Raw genomic sequence first — 13,661 nt, forward strand, 5'->3', positions numbered from 1 at the left:
ACTCAAATCCAGAACATTCTAGACTGAAATGTACTTTGACACCCTTTGAGGTGAATTCAAAATTCGTACTGAAGTCCACAAACATCCTTTTAGATATCGACCCACACACCCTCGAGGAAACCCTTATCCCCCTTGACCAGCCTTTCCAGCCCTGGCAGTGAGGAGGGGGTGGAAATAAGATGGTGGTGCATCACCCCTGGTTCCCTACAGATCCTCTGGACCCGGGGCGGGCGCAGCGAGCACACACCTTCTGGGAAGAGGCTTCCTTCTGCATTTGACTCTGCCGCAACTTTTTCAACAAGACAAGTTTTGCTTCTTCTAATCTTAATTCTTCTTTCAGTTGCTTGATCATTCTTTCTCGTTCTTCGGGACTGCTTTTCTGCAAGCGCAAGAGAATGAGAGTTGAGAGGGAGGGGGAGAAGGGCCCTGCCATTACCATCTCCACTTGAGGGTAGGGCTGGGCACAGCTGGGGCTCTGGTGGCAGTGACACACCACGACAAGGCTCACCATGAGGGCCTCGGTGCTGGTCTCCATCAAGGCCACCTTGGTCAGCCCATTCACCCTTGGGCTCGAGGGCTGCTCATTGTCAGAGAGCACGATCACATCCGGCGAGGGGGGTCTCCTCTCAGACTTCATGTCACTGTGGGCAGAGACATAGGTGGTTACCAGAGCACCCTGACTATTGCCAACACAGCACCCACATCTCACAGACAAACAGCAGGAGAGCAGAGAGCATGGGCTGCCTCCTCCCTCCATACACATCCTGGGGCATCTAGACCTGCCAAGGGCCTGGGCCCCTCAAGAGCCAGGACAACATGACATGGGTGTTTTGGAAAACATGGCAGCTCCCTCCTCTACCATGTGGCTCAGTATTGAGTAAAAGTGCTCAGTTCCGTATCCTGGGGCTCTGGCTTGGTCTCAGCCATTGTCAGGGCTCCTGCATGCGGAGTGTGGTGGGACACGTGCACCTCGCACATCATGTGCCACCAACTGTCCAAGCTGGAAGCCACCTGATAGGAACCCAGCCCTCCTGCTCAAACCAACCTTTCTTCTCTGCTGAAACCAAGCATGAAGACAGCCGTCACACCTGGCAACCCACCTGCTCCCAACAGACCAAGGAACTTGTCCACATGCTGCCGGCCTGCGCTCGGGTGCTAGGCACTCACCACCTCCCAAGGATGCCTGCTTTGAAACTGACCGGAACACATTTTTCTCTCCAAGATCTGGCACTTTCCGCCCACCTAATCTGCTCACAAATTGGTGTCTGGCGGCTGTCCTCATCCTCCACGCTCTAATGGTATGTGGACTGCTCTGCCCTGTGGATGCCATGGCCACCTGCCTGTGACCCTCCCACCCACCCCAGAAGTCCCAGCTCAAACTGCATCACGAAACACTCATCATTTTAGCCCACACCCTCCTTTCTAATAAATCTACTCTCCAGTCATTGCCATGCTCTGTTTTGGAAGCTCACTTGTGCTGTGGACTTGACCTGAGGCCCACAGCATCTCACCACAAGCTGGGCATTGTCAGGGGAGATAGGAAGTAGCTGTGGTGTTTTGGAGGTTTGGTTTGTTTGTTTTTTGTTTTTTTTGTTTTGCTATTCTGTCAGAACATGGTCACAAAAGTCTAAGTATGTGGCTTATGAGCACGTGCTATGTCATTTATCAAAATTCAGTAACAGTGAATATCAACTCGGTGCTTACTGTGCGCAAGCTCCAGGCTCAAAGCTCACTGCAAACTGTATCATTTAACCCAAACAAGAACACACTGACTTTTGAGTTTCCCCTTCTTGTGAACCATCCTCAAGGAAGAATCTAATGCTACTAAGCCACAGGGCTGCACACCTGCTATGATGTCACTGACCCAGCACTCGGGGCAACACTCTGCCCTCAACCAAGCAGCTCCACTTGCTGACTGCACAATGCAAACTCTCCCTTAAGTTCTGGGCTCAGTGCTTGTGTTGAAAGAATCAAATCCTCCTTTCTGTCAGCAGAAAAATCAGCTGAGGATGGACTATATCCGCTAGATGGCACTGTGACCCAAAGGACAAACTCAAATGAAGTTAACCAGAGTCACAGCTCAAAGTTGACCATTTTTCCCCTAGACCCCAGCCAAGCTGAGGACACAGAGTTACTAGGATGAAAAGCCTGACTATGCTTTAACAGCCCATGGAACCTCCATTTCCAAGCCTTAGTTGAGATGTGTCTCCAGGGAAAGATAGGCAAGAGGACCAGAGGCTGCGGCTTCACCAGCTCTACCCTGGCCTCACCAGACTCTGGCTCTGCAGCTGCTGGCCCTGTTCTCCTCCAGCCTCCCCTGATTCTGCCAATAGGAGAAACATGGCGGCCGCACCTGAACATGAGTATTAGCCTGATCCGACCTAACTAGCACAGCTGCCGGCAGGCCTCTCACAAGAATCCAGGTGAGTGGAGAGAAAGGTGCCCATTTCAAAGTATACAGTCCCCTGGCACAAGAGCTCTCGGCCATATTCTGAAGTCCAGACACAGGTAGTTTATAAAGTAACCCAGGACATCTCACTCATATCTCACCAAACTGCCTGTGCGTCTCCTTGCTGACGGACCACTTTCTACCCAAGATTGACTTACAAGGTGACCTTGGAGCACCAACACTAGGCCCTCTGGATGTGCACACAGACTCCAAGGGCCTCGGCCTCAGAGGCGGGGAGATCCAAGGCCCCAGCACAGAACTGCAGCTGCTGGTCTGCACACAGCTAGGTTCCCAGGTGAACAGTGGCCCAGGAGCACCTAGTATAGAGTTTCAGGTGACACACATACTTCCTGGGCGAGCACAGCCAACCTGCAGGGACTGATCACTTTTTATCTTCTCACTGGGGGCATGCCCTTCTTCTGTGGTGAGATGTCTAATAAAACTCAAGTTGGCTAAGGAAAGAGGGCAGGACTAGGGACAGAGTACATCCATGGCTGAAGTTTCCCAAGAGGGCCACAGCGCTCCCTGGCCCCATCTTGGCCTGAGACTAATCAATAACTCATCCAAGAGATGACGTCACTGCCCATCAGTGATCACTCAGCATCCCAGCAGCCAGCAGGGAGTGAACTTCCTGTATGCTAATCAGGCCACCAAAAAGTCATGTGACAAAGGCATTTCCCTCCTTGGTCATGTGACCCTTTAACTGTGCCTTCCAACGTGAAAACCATGGCAACGGCCAGTTCTAACCGGTTTGTGACACGCAGCCTTCATTTTGAGAAGGGAGGTAAGGGTTCAGGTGCTGTCAGAAAATGGAGGTGCCAGGCTCACCCCGGGCCGCAGAGCTACAGGCACTTCCGGTGTGGCTCCAGCCCACAGGGGATGTTCGCACGTCACAGGCACCTCTTCCAGACACAGAGGGGCCACTAGCCTCTGTACTTTCCAAAATGAAAAACTTTGCTAAGCTCAATTTTTTAAAGGAGAGAGGGCTTTAAGACTCTCGGTACTTTCCTAGAGAGTTCTCTAATTCAGGAAAAAGAACATAAGGCTCGATATGATCATAGGCATTATTTTAGAAAAAAAAATTTTTAATTATAAAAACTATTTAAGGCCAGGAGAACAAAAGCAGAAGAAATCCAGCCCAGCATGCTGGGAGGGCAGCAGGGAACTCACCCGCACCACTAGGTGCTCCACCTTCACTCCACAGCAGCTGTCTTAGGCACCAAGTTGACTTGAAAGCTTTGTGATATTTCAGGGCAAATCTGATAAGCCTGGCCTCCTGCCTATCTTGAAAATGCTTATGTAAAATATAGTGATCAGAAGAGATTTTATGTGACCTACAGAAATCCCTAGAAGCACGCCAGGCTGCCATCAGCAGAAAAGGTCTCACCACCTCCTCCCTTGCACACTGACCCTCACTTTGCAAGCACAGAAATCCTGTTACCTGCCAGGAACTTCCATCATTTCCTGGAGGGAAGGCCCAGATTATAAACTTAGATCAGAACATGATCTGACCCCCACAGCACAAGGCTAATCACTCTCAGCTGCTCACCAGCCAGTGGCCAGTGTCCTCTTGCCCATGCCAGGGAAGGAGTCTTACTGAGGGAATGCAGAGCCGTCCATGGTGGCTCGAACCTTCCTGGTTCTCTGAACAGGCCTGCCTGGTGTCCAGGAAAGGCACACTTCCTCCCTCACATTTGCTGAAAGCCCATCTAAGCAGGCGACAGACCAGGAAATGGGGAGAAATCCCTAGATAAAAGGTGTTCTCTCCTTAGGGTTCATGGTCCACTGGGTGGACAGACAGAAACCAGAAAGCAAAAGTAGGTGGGAGCGAGGCCCGGGGAAATGGTGGGAGTGGGGCTGGCCCCTTGAACATCTGACCGCCAGCCGTCTCGGCCCACAAAGCAGCGGGGGCAGCTTCTCCAGCACGTGTAGGAATGCAGCATCTGTCAGTTGGTTAAAGCGCCATGTTATAACACCCAAGTTATGGGATTGGATTCCTGTACCAGTACCAGTACCCGCCAGCCACCAAAAAAGAAAAAAAAAAAAAAGAAATGCAGCATCTCATCACCCTGGACCTATCCGATCAAGGTCTGCATTTTAATGAGACCCCCCCCCCCGAGATTCCCACATATACTAGGGAAGTTAGGGAAACAATGAACTGTGGCCCGATGTAGCAGGCAAGGCCAGCCACAACCATTCCCTGCTTGACCCTTCCTCCTCTCATCTTTCAGGCCTGGCAGGTGACTGCTGGCTACGCTTAAAGGTGGGGTGGGGACTCTGCTAGGCCCAGCACCAGCCCCACTTGTAAACACTTACTTTAGACCCACCAGACCCTCCCCCGGGACGTTCACCCACAGAAGCCCAGACGTTCACATCCCTGCAAGCCAACCCCGCTCTCACCCTCCCCTACCATTCTGGCTCCCCTGTGCCCCGCCTCCTGTCCACCAAGCTCCAGGTCCTGACCCACAGACACAGCCTGCCAAGGCTCCTCTTACTCAAGCACTCTCCTTCTGTTGAACATCTCTCCACCACACCCCCAAGTCCCCCTTGTAAGCCCCAACTCAACCTTCAAGACACACTGCAAACCATCCCTGCCCTCAGAGAGACCCCTGACTGGTTGGAGCTGCCCTCCCACACCCTGGCCCTGTGAGTGTAGTGAGCATAACACCAGTGTACCAGCAGGGAGCCCCTCAACAGTGCAGACCTGGCGAGACCACCACAGCTACACGCCCCAGGAAGCCTTCTTAGCCCTATTCTCCTCCCTGAGGGCAGGAGCTCAGGGCAGAACTCTGGGGGCTCCACTCACAGCAGAGCAGGCTGAGCAGACCACCCCTCCAACTTCCCAAGAAGGACTGACTGTGCCCAGAGGGTCTGTTCCTTAGCTCAGTGACCAGCTCACACACCCTGAGCCCAGCAAACCTAAGCAAAGTCCCTTCACCTCCCTGGGCAGGGCCTACATGGGGACCCCATACCAGATCAGCCTTCCCTCCTTCAGCCTCCCAGGATGACATGTCATTGTCCATTTGACAGGTGAGTTTCCCCACCCTGAATTAGGGCCATCATGACCCCTAAGGTGGGTATAGCACAGCCTCAGCTCCCAATGAGGGCTGGATGTTCCCAGGGTGACCAGACCAGCAATGGGCAAGTGAGGGGTGGGAAGGGGTCCAACCCAGCGTGAAACCATAGCCCCAGCAAAGAGGGGGATCACCCCCCCTCCCCAGAGCCAGAGGAGGACAGGAATTTCTTCCTAAGGCCATGAGCGGTGGGGGAGAGAGAAGTCACGGCGTCTCCCACCCCAGACCTGGGGGTCCTGCTTGCCCTGCCCCAAGCCTACGCACTCCTGTACAGTTGCTCCCCCACAAAGCTGCTGACCTGGAGTTCCCTGATCACCCCCTGCCCAACTTTGGACTTGAAATAGCTCCAGGCAACTCAAGCTGTGGAGAGAGCCCCACTTGTGAGTCAGAAAACACTAGGGTCTCACTGGGTTCTGCCTTGTGCACATGACGCTTCCCTCTGTGCCTCCTAGAAGGAGGGAAACAGGAACCCCTGCCCTGCCATCTCTCCGAGCTGCTTGGTGAGGTGAGACCTCTTAGATGACCCTCAGGAGGTACAGGCAGCCCTGTGGACCCGGAGGCACTCAGCTCAGGGCCACAGTAACAGCAACCTTCCTAATACAGTAGTAGGGTGCTGCTTACCCTGAGTGCTAACACTCATCCAGGAGCCATTCTGCTGGCCCAAAGAATGGAGGTAGTTTTGCTCCGACAGCCTGGGACTCCTGCAACCACATCCCGCTTCTACCTTGGAGGAAGGAATCTAGCTATCCGCTTGGAGCTGCCCTAGGGCTCCCATTTGGCTGGTTGGGGCATCCATCCAGCTGTCAGATCACCTGCTACCTCTCAGAGCCAACTATGTCCTGGAGGCCAAAGATGGGCCTCTAGGTGGCCCCAAAAATGCAGACAGTGGTGACACCACAGACTCCCAAGAAACCCCAACTGATGCCCTGATGGGATATGGCCTTGAAGGGCGCAGGAGTGAAGCCGAGCACCAGCGCCCTTCTGGGAGGGCCCTCTAGCCTCAGAGTGGTCTTCCAGATTTTAGGACCTTAGAGGCGAGCACCTCCTGGGGCCCCCAACATGCAGGGCTGAGAAGATAAGGGCATCAACAGGCCACCCTGCCTCAACCCTGCAGCTTCTGGGTCGGAACTGTGGCACATACTAATCTCTACACAGTGTAAAACATCTTCCTGACCAGACAGCTTTAGCAGCTTGGGGCAGAGCAATCAGTAAATGGGTTACTGAAGGTAACACTCGAATATCTGCAAAGCCTTTGAGGGCAGGGATCGGGTCTGCTCAGGGTCCAGCACAGTGGCAAGTGTCCACCTACTCCTCTTGCCTTAGTGCATGGTTCCAGGATAGATCTACAGGTTCATGTGGAATCTGGCAATGCCTGTAGACTGACCAATAACCCTGCACGTTTGGGTGGCTACGTCCCATATATACACAGATGCTGTGTTGCTAAAAGAAATGCAAAATTAAAAGGATTTCTGAATTCTGAGTCATTTTGTTTCTTTTTGGTCAATGGACCCTAGAAGTCCAATCCCTACCTGTGAGTCCAGGCACTTTTGTGGATATTAACAAGGAGCCCTAATACTCATGATTGACAAAACCCTGTAAACTGGGATAGACCTTGATGCCCACTCGCCTGTCTCTGCAGAGGCCGGTGGAGGAGGCTGGGCAGAGCTGGCTCAGGGCAATGTGGCAGCTCATTCTCAGCCCCCTGCAGTGAGCTCCCCCAGACCGGGTTTTGTGGCTCAATCTCTGAACTACAGAATGCAGAGGAAGCAATGCTGCAAACTTTCAAGGCGAGGTCACAGAAGGCTTGCAGCATCCACCTGGTCCCTGGGAATGCTCATTCTGGGGGCAGTTTGATTGCCCCAGACCACCATGGTAAAGGATGCCAAACTGGCTGGGGGGGAAGAGAGACGGAGACAGAGATGGGCCTGGTCAGTCCCATCTGTCCCAGCCATCATATGTGAGTGATGAAGCCCCTGGGGACACCAGTCCAGCTGATGTGGGACTGCAAGGCCCAGAGAGCACAAGTAGTAGTGCCTCACTGGGTGGGACAAGCCAACCAGCAGAACCGACAGACATTAATACATCAATATATGGTTGCTTTAAACCACTAAGCTAATGGGGCCAACAGCCCAGCTCAGCCCCTGGGGAACTAGCTCCTTCCTCCATCCAACTGTCCCCAACAGAGGCACCCACTCTAGACACTACTCTGAGACAAAGCAGAAAGACAGAAGGCAGAAAAGAAAAGGTTTATCGAGGAATCCATCCCGCTGAACCTTAAAGCTCCCCAACAAAGGAACCAGAAGCAGTCCTCTGCACATAGAGGCCACCCAAGGCAGACACAAACTTGAGATGAGATAGAAAAACAGCTCCAGGAAGCTTGGGCAGAAGACCAGAAGAGAGGGCGCCATGGAAGAGGAGGGCCTGGCAGGCACCACAGCTTCAGGTGCCACTTGGAGGGAGGTCTGAGTCAAAGCCAGAAAGCAATTCCACATGCTTCATTCAATGAGTCCCCAGTCCTCTCACCCCCCAATTCAAGAAACACTTCTAGAAAAGTCCTACAAGAGAGAAAAATGAAATAGTTATTATCATCATCAGTTCCCCAGGTTAGTCCTACCACTGGGCAGTATTCTCCTTTGGCAGGTCCCTGTGTACTGACTGTGCCAGCACGTGATTCTGGGAACTTCCACAGCCACCTAGGCACGAGTGCTGCTCACTGGGACCCCACAACAGCCCACCCTCCTTTCCCAAGGGGTGGCATTCATTTAGACAATGTGATTACAAAGGGAGCTCTGCTGCCCAGACACAGGCTGTGCCCCAAAGCCTAAGACCCGCCTGTCCTGATGCCTCCCCAGACACTCCCCCTCTTCCCTGGGGCCCTGGAGCCCACCTGCTTCTCACCAGCCCTGGCTCCTCTGCTATTCCCTCAACCCCTTCTTAGCATCCATTACCACTCCTCCTGGCCTCGTAACTTGAGATCCTTTTGGCTGGGATGTCAAGAGAAAAGTCCAGAACCTGCTCTGTGGGGCCCAGGAAGTCAGAACACATTTTGCTTCTCTGCCACGGAGGCCAAGGAGGTGAGCAGCTGGGATGGGATTTTTGAAACCCAGCCATCATTCTTCCTGGAGACTTCAGGTCAAACTACTGCTCTGGGACTCCATTATGAGAGCCCTGCCACAGCTATGGCTGAACATCTCAGGAGAAAAGGAGGGAGCACGTGTGGCTGGCCCAGACCTGCAAGCCTGTCCTGGTCCCCTTTCCTTTTCCCAGGCTCCCAGCTGGAGTGGAGGAGCCCCACACAGCACCTGCTCCCAGCGGCAGCAAGTCCAAGAGGCATCCAGCCTGTGCTGTGGAATGCCTTCTAGGAACGCAGCAGCCCTCAGAAGTCAAACAGCCCAGCCAGGAAGGCCGGAGGACCTCACTGCAACAGGGGCCAGTTTCAGGGGTGTGCAGAGTGGCTGAGAGCTGGAGAGACAAGGCAAAGAGACCACAGTGGCATGCTCACTGGCCAGTAGCCTTCCACCTGCCCAAGGAGGCCACTGCAGCATGACCCTGTCCAGCAGCTGACACCACCAAGAAGGCTAAATCAACCTCAGCACACTCTGACTAGAAGTGAGGGAAGGAACGCTTATTAGAAATGATTGCAATCATAGAACTGAAAGGCTAACCATTCAAGTTTGGAAAATCATCCAGCGTACCTGCTACTCTTCACAATATCCCTGTGCCAACCACCAAAACACACCATCCACGTAATCCTCCCAACAGCTCCACTGTCACCCTAGTTTGCAGGCAAAGGAACAGTCTTAAGGGAGGGCCGAGTGACTTCCCAAGATCACACGGCTGGGCCCTGCAGATAACCTGGGCTCACATGGGAACCAGACTTTGTGTACACCCTCACTGTGCTGGGACCCCAGAAAAGGAGGCAAGGGAGGGGCTGGACAGGATGGGTAGCCAGGATGGAAGAAGTTGAAGCTAACCTTTATTTATATTTGAAGGAAACTGGGCAGCTAGCTGCATCAGCATGCTAAGTCCCTGAGGTGATAAGGAGGGGACAGCAGGAGGACACTGATGTGGCCCTTAGACTAATCAGTAAACATTAGTTGCCTGTGTCAAAAAGCAGATTAGGGGCCGGCCCCATGGCGCACTCGGGAGAGTGCGGCGCTTGGTCCACCACGGGTTCAAATCCTATATAGGGATGGCCGGTGCGCTCACTGGCTGAGCGCGGTGCGGACGACACCAAGCCAAGGGTTGCGATCCCCTTACGGGTCACAAAAAGACAAAAAACAAAAAAACAAACAAACAAACAAAAACCACAAAAAGCAGATTAGGGGGATGGACGGTCAGAAACAGAACTCAGGGATGGCAGACACTCTCACTGCAAGAGGGCTGCCACCTGCCGGATTCTGTGATGGTGACCAGGAATCAAGACCCCAGAGAGCCTGGGTGTGGGGAGAATGAAAGAAAGGAAGGAGGATGAGCCCCCTATGACCAACCACAACTCCAACACCAGCGTCCCCTCCTGCCTCTGGTCCCTGCACCCATGCCAGGCCGACCTTCCTCCAGGGAGGAAACTTGGTGAGAATCACTGAGTACAGCAGAGGAAGGACACCCTACAGAAAAGCTGAAAGGCATCTCCTGGAAGAGATACTGGCTTCCTCAACAATGCACAGCGAAAGAGAGAGAAGTCACCTGTGTGCAGATGAAAACCACAAACAAGAAACAAGCACTGCTTTCCAGCTTGTAGCGACCACAAACCTTCGTGATGAAGGGAATGCACTCGCTTTGCTGAAGTGGCCTGCCCCTTTAAACATCTGTGCTTCAAGTCACTGGATCCTTTCCCCACATGAACCTAGCAAATCCCAGTGTGCTCAGGTGTTCCCCCCACTCTGACCAGATCTGCTTCAAGAGGAGTGGATGCAGGATGCCATGAGGACTGCAGAGGGGCTGGGTGTGCCCCTGTAGCTGTGGGGGGACCTGGCACAGTCACCAAACCTCAACAAGGCTCCGTTTCTTCATCTACAGAATGGAACTGCACTCACCTTAGGAAGTTGTCATGAAATGTAATTGAACCTCAACCTTTGCATACATGTCCTTTTAATATTCTGTGACAAAATGAAGCACTCTTGCCCATGCCAAAGAGGATGGCGCCATAAAGCAAAGCATTCGTGCTGCTCACTGGAAGGACTGATGGACACACCACGGTAATCAGGCTTGGTTGTCTAGCAGACGTTTACCCCAAAGTGGTCAGCACAAAGCCTTTGCTTCACAGAAAACACCTGACGGTATTTGCTGCCAATGACAAAGTCCGAGCTTCCAATAAGCAACATTTAGAATTTTGGCAAACTTGTATTTCTCACTCGCTTTGAGCTCAATGGCTTCCCAACAAATAGAGCAGTGGTGACATTAACAAATCTGATTTTGTGACAGTGAATATGAGCTGTGTATTTGAAACATCTCTACAACTGAGTAAACTCATTTCTAACGTTCAATGGTATTACAAACTCGTACATGAGTAAAAGATAGTTCAGGGGAGAAGAGACAAATCTCCCAGGCATAGAATCCCAAATAATTTATACAGATAGTGCACCCTTGTGGAGGAGGACATAACTCCCCATCCCTCAAGTGTGGGCTGTGCATAGTGACTTCCTTCCAAAGGGTACAGCACTGGGGGTAAAGAGTGTAACTCTACAGTGGACCTGACAGATACCACTTCAGCCATGAGACCAAGGTCAACACCCGCAGAGATAAGTCACATTGACAGTACATACCTTTGATATGGTGTGATGAGAAGGGCACCTCACCTCTGTGGTATTCCTCCCCCATCACTCCCATCTAACTGTGAGAAAAACATCACACAAATCCCAGTGGAGGGGCATTCTACAGAACACCTGACCAGCTCTCCTCAAAACCATCAAGGTCATCAGAAACCAGGAAAATCTGAGAAATTGACACTGCCCACAGGAGCCTGACGGGACATGAGGACTAAATGTAATGTGGGATTCTGGGACAGAAAAAGGACAACAGGGAAAAAGGAGGAAATTAGAACAAAATATGGACTTTAGTTAATAATAATATATGGATCTTGGTTCACTACTTCTGACAAGTGTTCCACTGCAGTCTGTTAACAACTGAGAAACTGGGGTGGGGTATATAGAAATGATCTTTGCAACTTTTCTGTGAATCTAAAGCTCTTCTAAAATTAAAAGTTTAATTTTTTTTAAAAAAGACTTTTCTGTGCTCAAAGTGCAAATAAGCCCAATGGTTTTTACTGTGAGTACAAAAAGCTGACTGATGAGGTTTCAGAATATAAGGTGCAACTAACCGGTAGAGAATGGTCACTCTCTGTATTTTCGTTTTGCATTAAAGGTGGGAAATGCACGACCATCCGAAAAGACTGTTGAAGCTCTCTTTTGTTCTGTTCTCTATCCGCTTCTCTGTGGGAGATGGATTTTATTCACACACTTCAACCTAATATCATGAGAGACTGGATGCAGAAGCAGGTAGGAGAGTCTAGAAGCTGTATTCTTATTAAGCCAAGTTTTAGAGATTTGCAAAATAGTTTTTTTTTAATAAAAAATGTTATCTGTGCTAATATGTCATAGGTTTTTTCATTTTCAAGTTTTCTTTTTTTTTTTTTAAAGATGACTGGTAAGGGGATCTTAACCCTTGACTTGGTGTTGTCAGCACCACCCTCTCCCAGGTGAGTGAACCGGCCATCCCTATATAGGGATTCAAACCCGTGGCCTTGGTATTATGAGCACCACATTCTTCCAAGTGAGCCACGGGCCAGCCCTTATTTTCAAGTTTCTAACAGTAAATTTCAATAGATATATTTCACAAATCCAAATGCTGTTTGGGGCCCAGAGATGGAACCATGGCAGAGCCCAGGCTTCAGGTGCAGGGTTCCCATCCCTGACAGTCCACAGCCCGGAGTGGCCCAGTCACTAACACAGATATTGGGCTCCTGGCAGACACATTATGGCCCATCTGGCTTTCTCTTGCTGCCAAAGTTGTGTTTGGAAAAGCAAGTCATACTACAAATTTAATGGGACTCATCCCATAGATACACCATGATTTCCCTATAATATTCATTCAATCATAAGCCAACAAGAATTGGTAACCTTAAGGTTCTCATGGCCTCAAAGCGGCAACTGTGCAGCCCTTAGGTTACCCAGTTCACAGAGAGCCTGCACACACATGCTGCACATGGGGAGGTCGAACACGACAAAGTGGCTGGCCGGGTGTCCCAGGCCCCCAACATTGGGACACTGCCCTTTATCTCATGCCCCACTGCCCCTAGACTGTCACTCTCTTGGCCTCAGAATCTCCTCCCTTCTCCAGCATGTCTGCCTTCACTTTCACATGGAAGTGTCCAAAAGCTTCCAGGCTCCAACCAGGCTCAGAGCATCGAGTCTCCCTTCCCCAGGGAGGGTTCCAGTCCCAGCTCCATGGCCAGCCCTTCCCAGCCCCCAACAATCTGCCCAGCCTACCTTTCCGGTATATGCTCCCACCACCACGTCCCTTCAGATCCTGACCCCTGTGCACATCAATTTCTGGGCCGTGAGATCCCTAGAGAATGCCACTCGGAACACTCTTTCCTACACTGCCCACTGATACACCAAGTCCTCTCAAAGGAAGGCAGTGCTGCATGCCTGGATCGATGGTTCTCTTTAGAAAGCTCCGCTGTGTGCAAGCTATTTCTGAAAGCTGTCAGAACCCTGCCTTGAAGAATTCTGCATGTCAACAGGTCTCAGTCCCACCAAGACCCCAAAGCTTTGCAATTTCATTACATCGCAACTGTTTTTAAGATTTAAACTCTAAAAAGAAGCAGTCCTATGGCCTGGGACCAAAGGAAGGGGCACATAGCAACATCTGGTGGTCTCCAATCTTTCCACCCATCAGACACGCCAATGCACCCACCCTTGCCTCCTGCCCCTGAGGTGGGACGGGGCCCTTTCAAGTCACTGAGGCACCTACCAAGCCTCGCCACAGGGAACTCAGCATCTCCAAGGGCTGGCAGTGCATGTCAATCCACCATCCTCCTGCGGGGGTCTGCGGCCCATCTGCCCTCCTGTCCTGTATTCTCAGACACCATGAGTCCCCGAGGGTTCTTCCCATCAGCACTGTGACAAATCTTACTC

General features: G+C 51.6%; 1 protein-coding gene across 8 annotated transcripts in view; it reads right to left on the reverse strand.

Annotated features, from left to right (window-relative positions):
- Window positions 1–13,661, reverse strand: part of GATAD2A (GATA zinc finger domain containing 2A) — a 95,406-nt gene that overhangs the window by 12,583 nt on the left and 69,162 nt on the right. For all 8 annotated transcript variants that reach the window (XM_063111714.1, XM_063111713.1, XM_063111715.1 and 5 more), the window contains exons 4-5: window positions 509–641; window positions 248–379 (exon numbers count right to left, since the gene is read on the reverse strand). In XM_063111714.1, the coding sequence (XP_062967784.1) occupies window positions 248–379; window positions 509–641 (265 nt within the window). The remainder of the gene's footprint in view (window positions 1–247; window positions 380–508; window positions 642–13,661) is intronic.

Source organism: Cynocephalus volans, chromosome 10, assembly GCF_027409185.1.
Source record: "Cynocephalus volans isolate mCynVol1 chromosome 10, mCynVol1.pri, whole genome shotgun sequence".
Lineage (NCBI taxonomy): Eukaryota > Metazoa > Chordata > Mammalia > Dermoptera > Cynocephalidae > Cynocephalus > Cynocephalus volans.